This window comes from Helianthus annuus, chromosome 7, assembly GCF_002127325.2.
Source record: "Helianthus annuus cultivar XRQ/B chromosome 7, HanXRQr2.0-SUNRISE, whole genome shotgun sequence".
Taxonomy (NCBI): domain Eukaryota; kingdom Viridiplantae; phylum Streptophyta; class Magnoliopsida; order Asterales; family Asteraceae; genus Helianthus; species Helianthus annuus.
The window spans coordinates 12412552-12425231 of record NC_035439.2 but is presented as its reverse complement, the minus strand read 5'-3'; the positions used below and the strand labels follow the sequence as shown (position 1 = coordinate 12425231).

The 12680-nt window shown below is 33.8% G+C and overlaps 1 protein-coding gene across 1 annotated transcript; it reads right to left on the bottom strand.

Moving 5' to 3' along the window:
• Nucleotides 1–8877: 8877 nt before the first annotated feature.
• Nucleotides 8878–10719, bottom strand: LOC110943415 (serpin-ZX). Its single transcript, XM_022185164.2, has 2 exons — nucleotides 10061–10719; nucleotides 8878–9752 (listed from the first exon to the last, which is right to left on the bottom strand). Exons 1-2 carry the CDS (start codon nucleotides 10541–10543, stop codon nucleotides 8973–8975), a joined length of 1263 nt encoding a protein of 420 aa, XP_022040856.1. The 5' UTR covers nucleotides 10544–10719; the 3' UTR covers nucleotides 8878–8972.
• Nucleotides 10720–12680: the final 1961 nt, after the last annotated feature.

Here is a 12680-nt window from a genome sequence, read left to right as displayed (position 1 = left end):
GATCGAGATTATCTTTTAAATGAAGAAGATCAAGTTTATCTTTTATTAATATTTGAATTATCTTTACTATGTTTATCTTTTAATTATTTTATCTTTTAATTATCTAGTATAAGTAGGGCATCTATAGTTTATTGTTTAGTTAGTTTTTTGAGTTGATTATTATAAAAAGAACTGTGTTCTTGGAACGTTGGTTCAATTTATCGTCTTTGATTAATCAATTGTTCTTGAGCCATTTGAGTACGCTTCCGATTCGTATCAGTATTTAATATCCATCACACTGCTTGGAGCTAGTATTAACGTTATTTTATTCGAGTAGGATTACATTTATAGCTTTCTATTTACCTTACTGATTGCAGTCTGTAGTAGTAGTTATGTTAAGCCAACCACCATATGGTGGATATCTAGGTCAGCAAACAGCACAGGGAGGCAGGGGCGGATCTATGTGGAGGTGAGGGGTTGCCCGGGATACCCTCAACTTTCTGATGAAGTGCAATTTTTTTTTATCTCTGTTTTATTTGTTAAGGATACTCCTAAGCAAGGATTAGGATACCCTGAATGTAAGTAAAGGAAGAGATAAAATAAAAATTTCCGGTGGAATTTCCGGTCCCAAAAGTTGCAGCGCCACTTTATAAAAAATCGGAGAAGATGAAGTTATGTTAATGAAACATTGGGAAAGATGAATAAAAAGGTTGGAAGTCAGAAAGTCACCGTTGAATTAAATGTGAATACTGTCTAGTCAAATTTTGGTCAAAGTAAACCTCCTTAATATTAAACAATTCACTTTATTAAATTTATTCTGTATATTTTTTTTGAAAAGGCAATTTATCCTGTATATTACTTGTTTGTTTTATTAATTTTTTTACTTTGTTTATTATCATTTTATCTTGTTGTTTTATTTATTTTTTACTTTGTTACTTATCGTTTTATTAAGTTTAAGATTTACTTTACCGATAAGTTTTCTATTCTTTTTGTTGTTGAATATACTTTTATTAGAAATTAAATATTATCTATAAACTTTTAAATAACATTTAAAATTTTATATAGCCTTTTATTAGAAACTAAATATTATCAATAAAACTTTTAAATAACATTTAAATTTTTATATAAACCTACTTAATAAACATTCTTGTGTGTTTTATATACCCATTAATAAAAAATGATAATCAATATATGTTTTTAAAATGTAAAAAAATTTATATTTTGAATCTATAATAAAATGTTTTCATTCTTTCACTACTATATTATAAAGTATGAATTAAAGAAGGTTAATTAACAATTTTGCTTTTAAAAATAGTTTCACAATACATGTATCAATACCCTAAGTAAAAGAAAATTTTAAAGGACCCATTAAATTAGCCACACAGGGCCCTAAGGGTTCTCGAATTCTTAGAGCGACGTTAGGAAAAAAAATTGGGATACCTCTGAATTTTTTTTCTAGTTCCGCCACTGCAGGGAGGTAGGTGGTGGTGGTGGTTATGGACCTCCTCCAACACAGAAAACACCTGTTAGGCTATAGGGTGTGGGGGGCATGAATTGGGTCATTAATCGCCACATAGGAACATGATTTACACCTACACCATCCCCTTGGAGGATCATGTCGTGGTGCCCGTGGATTGACCCACGACATTCACGACCCAATTTTCCTATTTTCTAGCAATGGAAACAATAAATATATAAACAGATTTTCCCTATTTTCTATTCCTTCATCATCCCCTCCTATCAAACACAAACCCTAACCCTTCATAACAGCACGGCAACAACAGCAACAATACCGGCAATACGAACAACAGGCAAACTCACAAGTATACCAGGTTTGTGTTATTCTTTGAGTTTAATTTAAACCCTGCGGCTTCTTTGAATCACAAGCAATCAGCCGATTCTATCCTTCTCATTCGGTTTTGTTTGGTATATAATTTTTATCACTGAATTGAACTCAAGTCATTATCACATAAAATTTTAAATGTTGAAACTGCATGCACATGATAAATCATGATGACAAAGAAGATTACGGGAAATTTTTTTATTTAAATCTGCGGTAGTTTATAACTAAATTTATATGATTTTTATTTGTTGTTTATTTAAAACAAATAAAATATATTTCACAAAAAAAGGTGGATGATGGTTTGGGTCATGACCATACTGTTAGGATAGTGATTTTGGATGGTGGATTAGAGAGTGGATGACATGACGTTGACATGGAGGGTCAATGGTGGTCATAGGGTCATGACCACACCCTATAGCCTTACACCGAATACGCGCAAGCAGTCTCCACAAGGGGGCTATGCCCAACCAGCTCCTTATGGGTGGTGGTTATTAACTTATTATGGTGCTGGAGGTATGCTCAAGATCATACGGATAGCAGCCACCGGCATATGAGAAGCTCGTATGGCAGTGGCTATCCCCAACAGCCACCACCAGCGTATTCTGCTGATGGCGCTGCCTCGCCGCACCTCAAGCTAGTCAGTCTAGCGGTGGTGGTGCGGTTGCAAAAGCTTCACCTCAGAGTTGATGTTTGAAGCAGGTAAGCCGTAAGAGTAGAAGACAACTTTTGGTTTGTGCTGTTGCTTATGTTTGTGGCTGTTTCAAAACCTTGTTATGATGGGTACTGTAGCATCAATGGACTTGGTACTGAGATTAATCTTTCTATTTCTTTTTGTTAATTGAATCTTTTTTGCATGTTTCTTGTTAAGTACTGTTTACACATATTTCAAATTGCAATTAACTGATGCATTTCGAATTTTTGTTAAATTTGTTTATTACTAACTATCGTGTCATTAAAAATGTATCTCCACTGCTGCTGCGTCACTTTAGTCCTTTTGCTAAGTGCTAGTGCAAGTACTGTAATGAACCAGACCGATAATAATCAAAGGTCTAAGCGAAGCGCGTAGTAATCACACTAGTTATAAGTAATATTATAATGAAACAATGGAATAAAACAACACTATAACAATTTATATAACAAAAAATTAAACATTTAAAAAAATACAATTTATATATATTCTGCAAGCAACTTATATCATCTACAAGTAATCTATACTAATTTTAGTTACCTTGTTTCAAATTAAATGCATCATCAACCGTGTATTGGAACTTCCAAAGGTTTTTCTTCCTTTGTGGATTGCTACGAATAAAAAAATCCAACTGTTATTAATAAAATTGTAAAACTAAGGTTCAAACTTCAAGTAGTTGTTTTTATATGGACTTTATTCGATCATCTCCACTTAACAAGAAGCTCAACCATATCTTTTGAGAGAGCGCTTTGGTAGTCATCCGATATACGTCCGCACTAAATGCCGATTTCAAGGCAAGGGTTGTGGCTGGAATGCTAAAAATGTTACGGACCATTTTGATTAAAGTATGACACTTGTTAGAACTTTGACTTTACCATTTTAACACATCAAATTCTTTCTATTCCTATACATAATTAGATAGGCTCCTCTAAGTACGTCTCAAGTTAACATTTTGTTTTGTTTATTTTCAACTGGTCTAGTCTTAAGAAAAACATAAAAATCATCTTCATGTTTAACTGTTTAACATGAATGTTTTGGGCCCCGGATGATAAATAGACGAGTTATTCTTAGACACCCTAGCCATGTAAAATGTGGTGTAGCACTTTTCACATGGAGACTTTAACTAAGAGTAAATTACAAGTTTTATCCTTTATGTTTGTCCCAAATTTCAGGCGTTGGCCTTTACCTTTAAAATTGATGACTTTTGTACTTAATGTTTGAAAATGTTACACGTTATGTCCTTTAGGGCAAACCCAGTTAAAATTTTCTGTTAAGTTATGTCATGTGCATTGCACACGAGGGTAGAATAGTCATTTCCCCTCCCATGAATCAACAAACTGAGAAACTGATAAAATATAACAGAGCCTCCCCCACCCACCCCACCAGTCCACAAATCAACCATACGCCACCTGCATCTGCCTCAATCAAACCCTAATTTCCTAAATCCATCACCACCACCCTTTCAACACCACACATACCAAATTCAAATTCACTCACAATCAAGTTGTAGATATGAACTACATCACACCTAAATATAATAAGCCGTCATTATTGAAATTGATGAATTGAAAGCAAGTAGCCAACCAAGAGAATTAAATTGAAGATAATCAATCAGATCGAAAATATCAAAGGGATGTGTTTTTGGGCAACTACTGACTAAAAAAGGAATTTTTTTTTGTTGGGTCACAAAGATCAAACTTGGTGAAGGGGAAGTTGGTAAAAAAGGCACAGCTACACTCACCGTCGTTCGCCGGCCAAGAAAAAATTACCGTCGTTCACCGTCGTTTGCAGATCTGACCGAAACCACAGAGCCTTCGTGAAGCAACCGGTTTGATTCCTCAACGCTACCATTTAATTTCAGATGGTGGGGGTTGTGGTTGCTGTGAGGGAGGTGGTGGCTATGGGTTCTTATCTTGACTGAAATCTATAGAAACAGAGGGAGTAAAAAGGGGGTAGAGGAGTCGCAGGTCATAGTACTTGTTTGCTAATTTATTTTTCTTTTTTTATTAAAATAATTTTGATTATATAGGCAAAAAGACCAACTTGCCCTTGGGTAGCCAGATTTAACAAAAAAAAATTAACTAAGTTAGGGCTAAAGGACGTAACGTGCAACATTTTCAAACATTAAGTACAAAAGTCATCAATTTTAAAGGTAAAGGACAGCGCCTGAAATTTGGGACAAACATAAAGGACAAAACTTGTAATTTACTCCTTTAATTAATTAGTTATCACATATTCAAACCTGACCATATACCAAGCTCATTGGTTAGCTATAACCTCACAAGATTCCACATCTAGAATTGAGATAGTTGCCATATGGACCCCAATTTCTACTCAATATTTGTCAAACTTTTGGAACATCAGTTCACTCATCTTATTCAAGAAAACGTTATCTGAGATACAATTAGTTATCTCATTTTCCACTTTAAAATTTTTAGCAAGAAACAAAATTGTTGTCGGATATGATGTATCCTAAAACAAATTTGTTGCATCCAAAAAATATCTCTTAAGTACTTTGCAAACCTTTTTAGCCCTAGCCCACTCGTCATTGGTGATAGACCATTCAGTGTTAGAATCTCTTAAGATGTAACCTTGAAAGGCAAGTCTGTAATGCATAGCCGATTCAAGCATTCCATATGTAAAGTTCCATCTGGTTTTTTTTACATCTATTTATAAATGTCGACGAGTCCAAATACCAAGAGTTATGGCAATTTCACCAAATTTTAAAAGATTACCTCGAACTTCCTTAAATACTTAACCCCGTCTCGAATATATACAAGAAAACAATCAAGTATTCCTAAGTTGTCTTGTACTACTAAAATTGAATAGATTAAATATCATTGATTTTTTTTCTTTACCCGAATAAATATTGATTTTTATGGGTTCCGACACAAACTTCATGATTCCGACTATATAATATTGAAAATAGAGTTATGTTCTAAATAAAATGTTTTGTTGTATCGTAAGCTATAGAGAGTGCTAGTAACATACCGGTATGGTGACAAACCTCACCGATTATGATCAAACAACATCGATACTATTGAAAAGCCTTACTGATATTCGGTTTTATAATTTTCAATTAATGTAAAACACATCTCGCTATCATTTTGAACATATCACAACTTTATTTTTTTGGGTTTTCACTTTTGGTTGCTATACCGAGTGTTAGTTCCGTACAAATATCACAATGAACTGCAATTAATTAATGTAATGAGCGAATATCCCGCTGCAACGCGCTCAAAAATTCCACTAGTTAAATACATATTTTGGAGGTAGAAATGAAATTATTATCATTTTTCTAGTTAATTATTTGAACTAATTTTACTTTTTTTACACCAATAATTCTAAAGTAATAACTGTGAACAAACTCTAACTCGAGGTAAACCTACTACATTTGGAATAGATTATAATGCAGAGCAATAGGCTTACCTCGACATGAGTCACTTCCATGCACATTTATATATCTTATCTCAAAATGGTATTTCAATTCCCACTCAACCTAGCATATGGATACGCCCATTACTATATATATTACTATACTAGCTTACAACCCCGTGTGTTACACGAGTTAAATAACGAAAAATATAAATTATAAACTTGTATATAATCCTTATTAATGAAATGACTTATTTAGATAAATTAGTAAAATAAAAAAAACAGTTATATTTTCGTTACTTGTACATATGATTTGATACTTTATTAATAACTATTGTTTATATCCAAATAATATATTTTATCTTAACAAATATATATGGTTATGGTAAAATGAAAACTTCTACGAGTTTTGAGAACTTAGAGAACTCAACCATACAAAAGGTTTTTTTGATTTTTTTTTTCACAAAGGGTGTGAATGAGCGGTTAGAGACTCAAGGTCTTAAACTTTTTGATTTTGAATTCAAGTGGTTAAAACCACTAAAACATAGGGACTTAAAAAGTAATTTACTACTAATTAAATTTGAAATTGTACGTTTGATCTCTAACTATATTAAATAATATTATACTTATTATATTGTTTGATACATTTATATTTGTTATAGATAATTATTAATTAAATTTGAATTTAGACGTTTATCTCTAACTATATTAATTAATATTATATTATATTTTGTGCATAAAATTAATATGTAATACTATTATTAAAAGAGAGGAGGCACCAGAGAGTGACACGTGTACAAAAAGATTTTCATTTATTAGTATAGGAAGATATTAAGAGTTAATTATTATTTTTTCCCTGTGGTTTGTCAAAAATCACTATTTCAGTCCATTAGTTTAAAAATTACGATTTCAGTCCCTATGGTTTCACTTTCGTAACCATTTCAGTCCACCTCCGTTAACCCCATCCATTTATTTTGTTAAGTACACGTGAATTGACCATAATATCCTTATTAATAAAAAACAAAAAGATATCTAAATGAGCTAATTACTGTTTTCGTCCCTTTGATTTGACAAAAATCACTATTTCAGTCCCTGTGGTTTCACCCTTTCGTAACCATTTCAGTCCAGTCTCCTAACACCGTCTATTTTACCGTTAAGTTTTTATGAAATACCTAAGTTACCCTTGTGTTAATTAAATAAAAAAAACCATGGAAATTTAAAATATTGTATTCTAGGACCCACTTGTTAAAACACAACCCCACGCTACCCCACCCCCACTTCATCCCTACTCTCATTTCCGGTAAAAGTTTCCGGTCATCTTCTCCAGTATCACAACCCCACCCTCTTAATGTCCGGCAACCTATTACCCCACCCTAATTAATATCTTCCTAGCAGCATCAATTAACATAATAACTTTGAAAATAATGCTTACCTGAACATTTTCTCATTCTAAAATCCAAAATTAAAATTTTGGAACCATATATGTAAAAATAGTGTCAGATTTCTACTTCTACGGAAGCCATGGTGGGTCGAACCCTACAATTCAGTTTAAGTCCATATGTCATACAACAATAAAATCATATAAATCCAATAATAAAATCATATAAGTCCATATTTAATTAATACAAGGGTAACTTAGGTATTTCACTAAAAACTTAACGGTAAAATAGACGGTGTTAGAAGACTGGACTGAAATGGTTACGAAAGTGAAACCAAAGGGACTGAAATAGTGATTTTTGTCAAACCACAAGGACGAAAACAGTAATTAGCTCATTTAGATATCTTTTTGTTTTTTATTAATAAGGGCAATATGGTCAATTCACGTGCACTTAACAGAATAAATGGATGGGGTTAACAGAGGTGGACTGAAATGGTTACGAAAGTGAAATCACAGGGACTGAAATCGCAATTTTTAAACTAATGGACTGAAATGGTGATTTTTGACAAACCACAGGGACGAAAATAGTAATTAACTCATATATTAATAAACAATTTGAAATGAAAAGTGATTTTAATATTATAATAATATATAGTTTTTTTAATACTTTTATTATTTTAATATTATTACTAATAATTATTTTCTTTACTTTTTAACTTATATCAGGGGTTGGGATAAGATTGGTGTCAACCGGTATCGAACCAGTAATTGGTATCGAAAATACCGGTACGGTCTTGTTCGGTATCAGTACAATAAGGTAAAAACCGGCACTAATACAGAAAACGCCAAAAGTTGGTGCTGAATTGATATTGGAAATCTTTTGGTTCGAGAAATTCAGTGCTACTACCCGGTACCATTTGCTCATCCTTGATCACTGTTACCGTAAGAACAACGGTATTGTACAACTTTTTTTTGTTGATTTTCTTCAACTTTATTTTTTTCTCTTTTTAGTTTCAAGGGTCGGAATGAGCTCGGTGCCAACCGATACAAAATCGGTACTGATACAGAAAATACCGGTTACGGTACCGGTATATGAAGATAAAAAACGGTAGTGAACCGGTACCAGGAACGCCAAAAGTCGGCACCGAATTGGTACTTAAGATCTTTCGGTTCCGCAAATTTGGTACCGGTACCCAGAACAATTTGCTCATCTCTGACCACGAGTTTCATACGAACAACATCGTTACCATACAACGTTTTTTGTTGATTTTCTTTTGGTTATCTTTTAGTGTTTTTTTCTACATTTTATTTTACTTTTGTCAGCAGTTCCGTTCGCAACACGCTCGTAGTGATTAACACATGTAAAAACAGACTAAATAACAAAAGAAATTCGCCGCAACGCGGTTAAACGTAATTTAAAAAAAAAAAGCTTTAGTAGAACTAATTTATTTGTAGCAAATAGATTTAGGATATAAGAGCGCAATGAACTTGACAAAAACATAACAAATCAAGATCTTGAATGAATTAGGATATAAGAGCGTCGTGAACTTGACAAATCAAGATCTTGTATAGCACTATATAAACCAAGATGTAAAGTATTAGTCCAAAGTCCAGTAGATATATAAAACCCCAATATCAAGTTGTTAATTCGCAAACACAAAAAGTAATGTAACCGTCCATAAACAAAAGACAAGGACACTCAGATACTTCTAACTAGGGTGAATCACCTGTCCCATAAACAACACGACTCCGGTCACATCTTCTCTAATCACAAACAAGAACGGGTGATCTGCCACAAAATCAACCCAATCTTTAATCATAATTTTCCTGCGTGGACATCCAGTACCTAATGTAACTACAGTGACTGCTGCAGCTTCTGTACCTTCTTCATTCACCTCCACAACAGATTTATGGATGACGCTCGAAACATAAAGGTTTGGTGAGTCCACTATTTCGGTGATTCGAGATCCAAACTCGAAAGGGAGTTTAAGGCCTAATTTCTTCAACATATCAGAAGCTTCAAACCCGAATTCTATCTTAAATTTTGGTATAAAAAACTCCCCGACTCTTACCTTTTCTCGTGGAATGTGATGGTCAAAAAAATTGGGTATGGAACCGATCTTCTTTATTAAAGACGGAAGCCCATCTTTCGCATCACTGAGGTAAAAGTACATTGTGAACTTACGCTTATCTGGACCTTGCGAATAAGGAAGACCCAATACTTTGAAATCATCATATTCATGTACGAATTGATTTTCGTAGTTGGTCATAAAGGGAACTTTAACTTTATTGCCATTGAGGAGGTGAAAGTCACCTTCTTCAGTCAATGAGGTTTCAAACTGCTGACGCCATGTTCCCTTGAAGTAGATAGCATTTGTAAGGATGAGCATTGTGTCATCAGTAACTTGTTTATCAGTAATGACTTCCTTGATAAGGTCATGTGTTTGCTCTTTGGCCCATGAATTCACTTCATCGGCTACCTCTTCTGCCTTCATTAAACAAAAAAAAAAAAAAAGAGTATAGAGTAAATAATATCACTAAACAAAAAAATAATAGAGTACCACTCAATAATATATTAGCATAATAGTATAAAAAAACAAAGTTTTATAACTTTAATAACGATCTAAGCCTCGTTTGTGAACAAAATAACCAAGATTGATATCAAAGTAGTTGCAGAATCATCCTCACAAGAAGACTTAATGAGCAATATAATACGTAAAAGAAACTCTAGTAATATATTGAGTTAAGAAAGAGTTGAAAAAGAGGTAGGGCCGCTTGAAAAACATTAGAAACTAACCTTGTGGAAATCGACTTGTTTGCAAGCGGCTCTATAAACGGTGTCCACAACCTGTTTGAAACATGGTTTGAGAGAAAAGTTTTCACCAACCCAAACTGCGTTTACAGAAGACAATATAGGTCCGCCACCAGGGCTACCGTCGGCTAATATCGAGGACACAAGCTCCGAATAGAGAGAGTTGAGGTCATCCATAGTATCCGCTTTAAGGAAAGCCAGGAGTTGGTCAAGTGTTTCACCTTTGCAACCGGCAGATAGTACGCTCAGGGCGACCTGGATCGAGAGGGGTGAGAAAACAACGTTGAAGTCGTGTTTGTCGGACAGAAGGTGTGTTGCGAGTGCAGTTGAGACATGGGTTTGGTTGCTGATCATCATCGACTGGTCGAGACGCCGAGGTTGTGGCCGAGAGGGTTTAAAAGCAGGCTTTGGGTAACGCTGTTTGAGACGAGGCTTGTTGAAGATGGGATGGCGGAAAAAAGGAGCCATTGTTGGACTTCTCTGAGTACGTAAACAAGGAATAAGAAGAAAAATATGCAGGGTGTATATATATATATTCAACCTCTACTCAAGAAAACCCTACTTAATCAAAACAAATCAAAATATTAATATGATTTAGTTTCTTGAAATAAATTGAAGGTGATACATTCACTGATAACAAAACTTTGTTGAGGGCTTAAAAGGATAATATCGTGGGTTTAAAAGGATAGTTTGACGAATTTCTTTTGACGTAGAAACCGAACAAAACGTTACTTTAATCTTTGTAAATTGTCTTGCCGCATTAGGGGAGGCGGGGTCATCGTTATGTTGGGGTCATCGTTATGTTTACGTGATAGCATAAAATCAACGCGTGGAAAACAAAAATTCCTACTGCCACCTCTCAATTTCACGCGTGATAGTTTAACGTGGGCCGATTTCGTTATTTTCTTCACGGCCCGTGATGGTTTTTTTGTGAGGGTAATTGTTGGTTGGGGGAAATTGTTGGGTGTGGTGGTGATCGATGCCCATTGCCATCAAAAAAGGTTGTGAGTGATGGAAAAATGGTTGATGACATGGCGGAATTTGATTGGTGCTTGTGAGTGATAGAATTCTATCACTAGTGACCACCTTCACCCCTTAACTTCTTATTCGCTAGAGTGATAGTCATGTTTCCATTTTTTATCGAAATAACATAACATGTTTAAATTTAGAGGTGGGCTAAATGCACCCCTATTTTTACTTATTATACCCCCATCTGCCTATTTAGACACCCTTTGCCTCGTATAGGCTTATACGGGGCGTATAGGGTTTCATCAAATTCAGTGTCTCATTCATGGTAGTTCTGGTTTGGCTGCTCCTATATCAGGGCCGGCCCTGAGCATGTGCGGGGTGTACGCCAGCTCAGGGCCAAAAACATAAAAGGGCCCGTAGTTTTTTTATATATTATTTATACACGTAATATTATATATATATATATATAATTATAACCATATGTTTATAATAAAGTATCAACTGCAGTAGAGTGGTAAAAAGGATGGTTTTTAAGTCATTGGTCGCTAGGTCGAACCTTGGTCTCACCCATTTTATTTCCTTTTTTCCTCTTTTTATCCTTCACTCAATTGTATTCAGTTATATCAATATTTCCTTTTTTTCTCCTATTATCTTTTTATCTTTCAATCAACTTTTCTTTTTCTTTTCACTTAAATTTTCTTTTTCTTCTTTCACTCAAGTTTTCTCTTTCTTCACTTAAATTTTCTTTTTCGTTTTTTCAAACAACCCAATTCTTTTATTGTTTAATATTATTATTAATTATAAAATATTTTTTTTTCTTAACTTCTAAAATACTTTTTTACAAACTGTTCGAACTGACCTGAATCTGTTCAGTTTGTTATACTACCCGTAATAGGGTTTGATCGAATTGCTGAGTGACGCAACAACAACGCAACAACGGCACAGAATTTTTGTTTTACCAGGGCGTGTACGGCCCTTTTTTTTAATCTCGCACAGGGCCCAAATTTCTTTTAACATTTTCAGAGACGGCACTGTCCTATATGCCTCGTATAGGCCTATACGGGGCGTATATGACCCCTCGTATAGGTCTCATGTATGATTCATGCCCCATATATGCCACGTATAGGCGTATATAAGGGTTTTTTTTAACATACATTTTATACAATATTAATCGTTTTAGCAAAATTTTAAACAAAAATAAGTTTTCTATTTTAAATAAATAAAAATAACAAGTACATGATATGATACAACACTTGTATAGGCCTATACGAGACCTAAATCACACCTATAGTCTTATGCAAGACCTATAAGCCTATACGAGTTATTATAATTAATATGGGTTTTTTATAATTAATATTAGAGTTATTATAATTAATATGAATTTTTATAATTAATATTAGAGTTATTATAATTAATATGAGTTTTTATAATTAATGTTAGAGTTATTATAATTAATATGAGTTTTTTTATAATTAATATTAGTGTTATTGATATTAATATAAGTTTTTCTAATTAATATTAGTGTTATGAATATTAAAAACAGAACCAAAAAAACTAAAAATATATGCCACATATAGGGCTAGACTGGGCGTTAGGGATAACAATGGGTCGGGTTTGGGACAGGTTTAGGAAATCT

Coding starts and splice junctions, on each gene's coding strand:
- LOC110943415 (XM_022185164.2), bottom strand. CDS start 10,543: ATGGCTCCTTTTTTCCGCCATCCCATCTTCAACAAGCCTCGTCTCAAA. Junction 9,753..10,060: donor AACAAGTCGATTTCCACAAG/GTTAGTTTCTAA, acceptor TGTTTAATGAAG/GCAGAAGAGGTAGCCGATGA.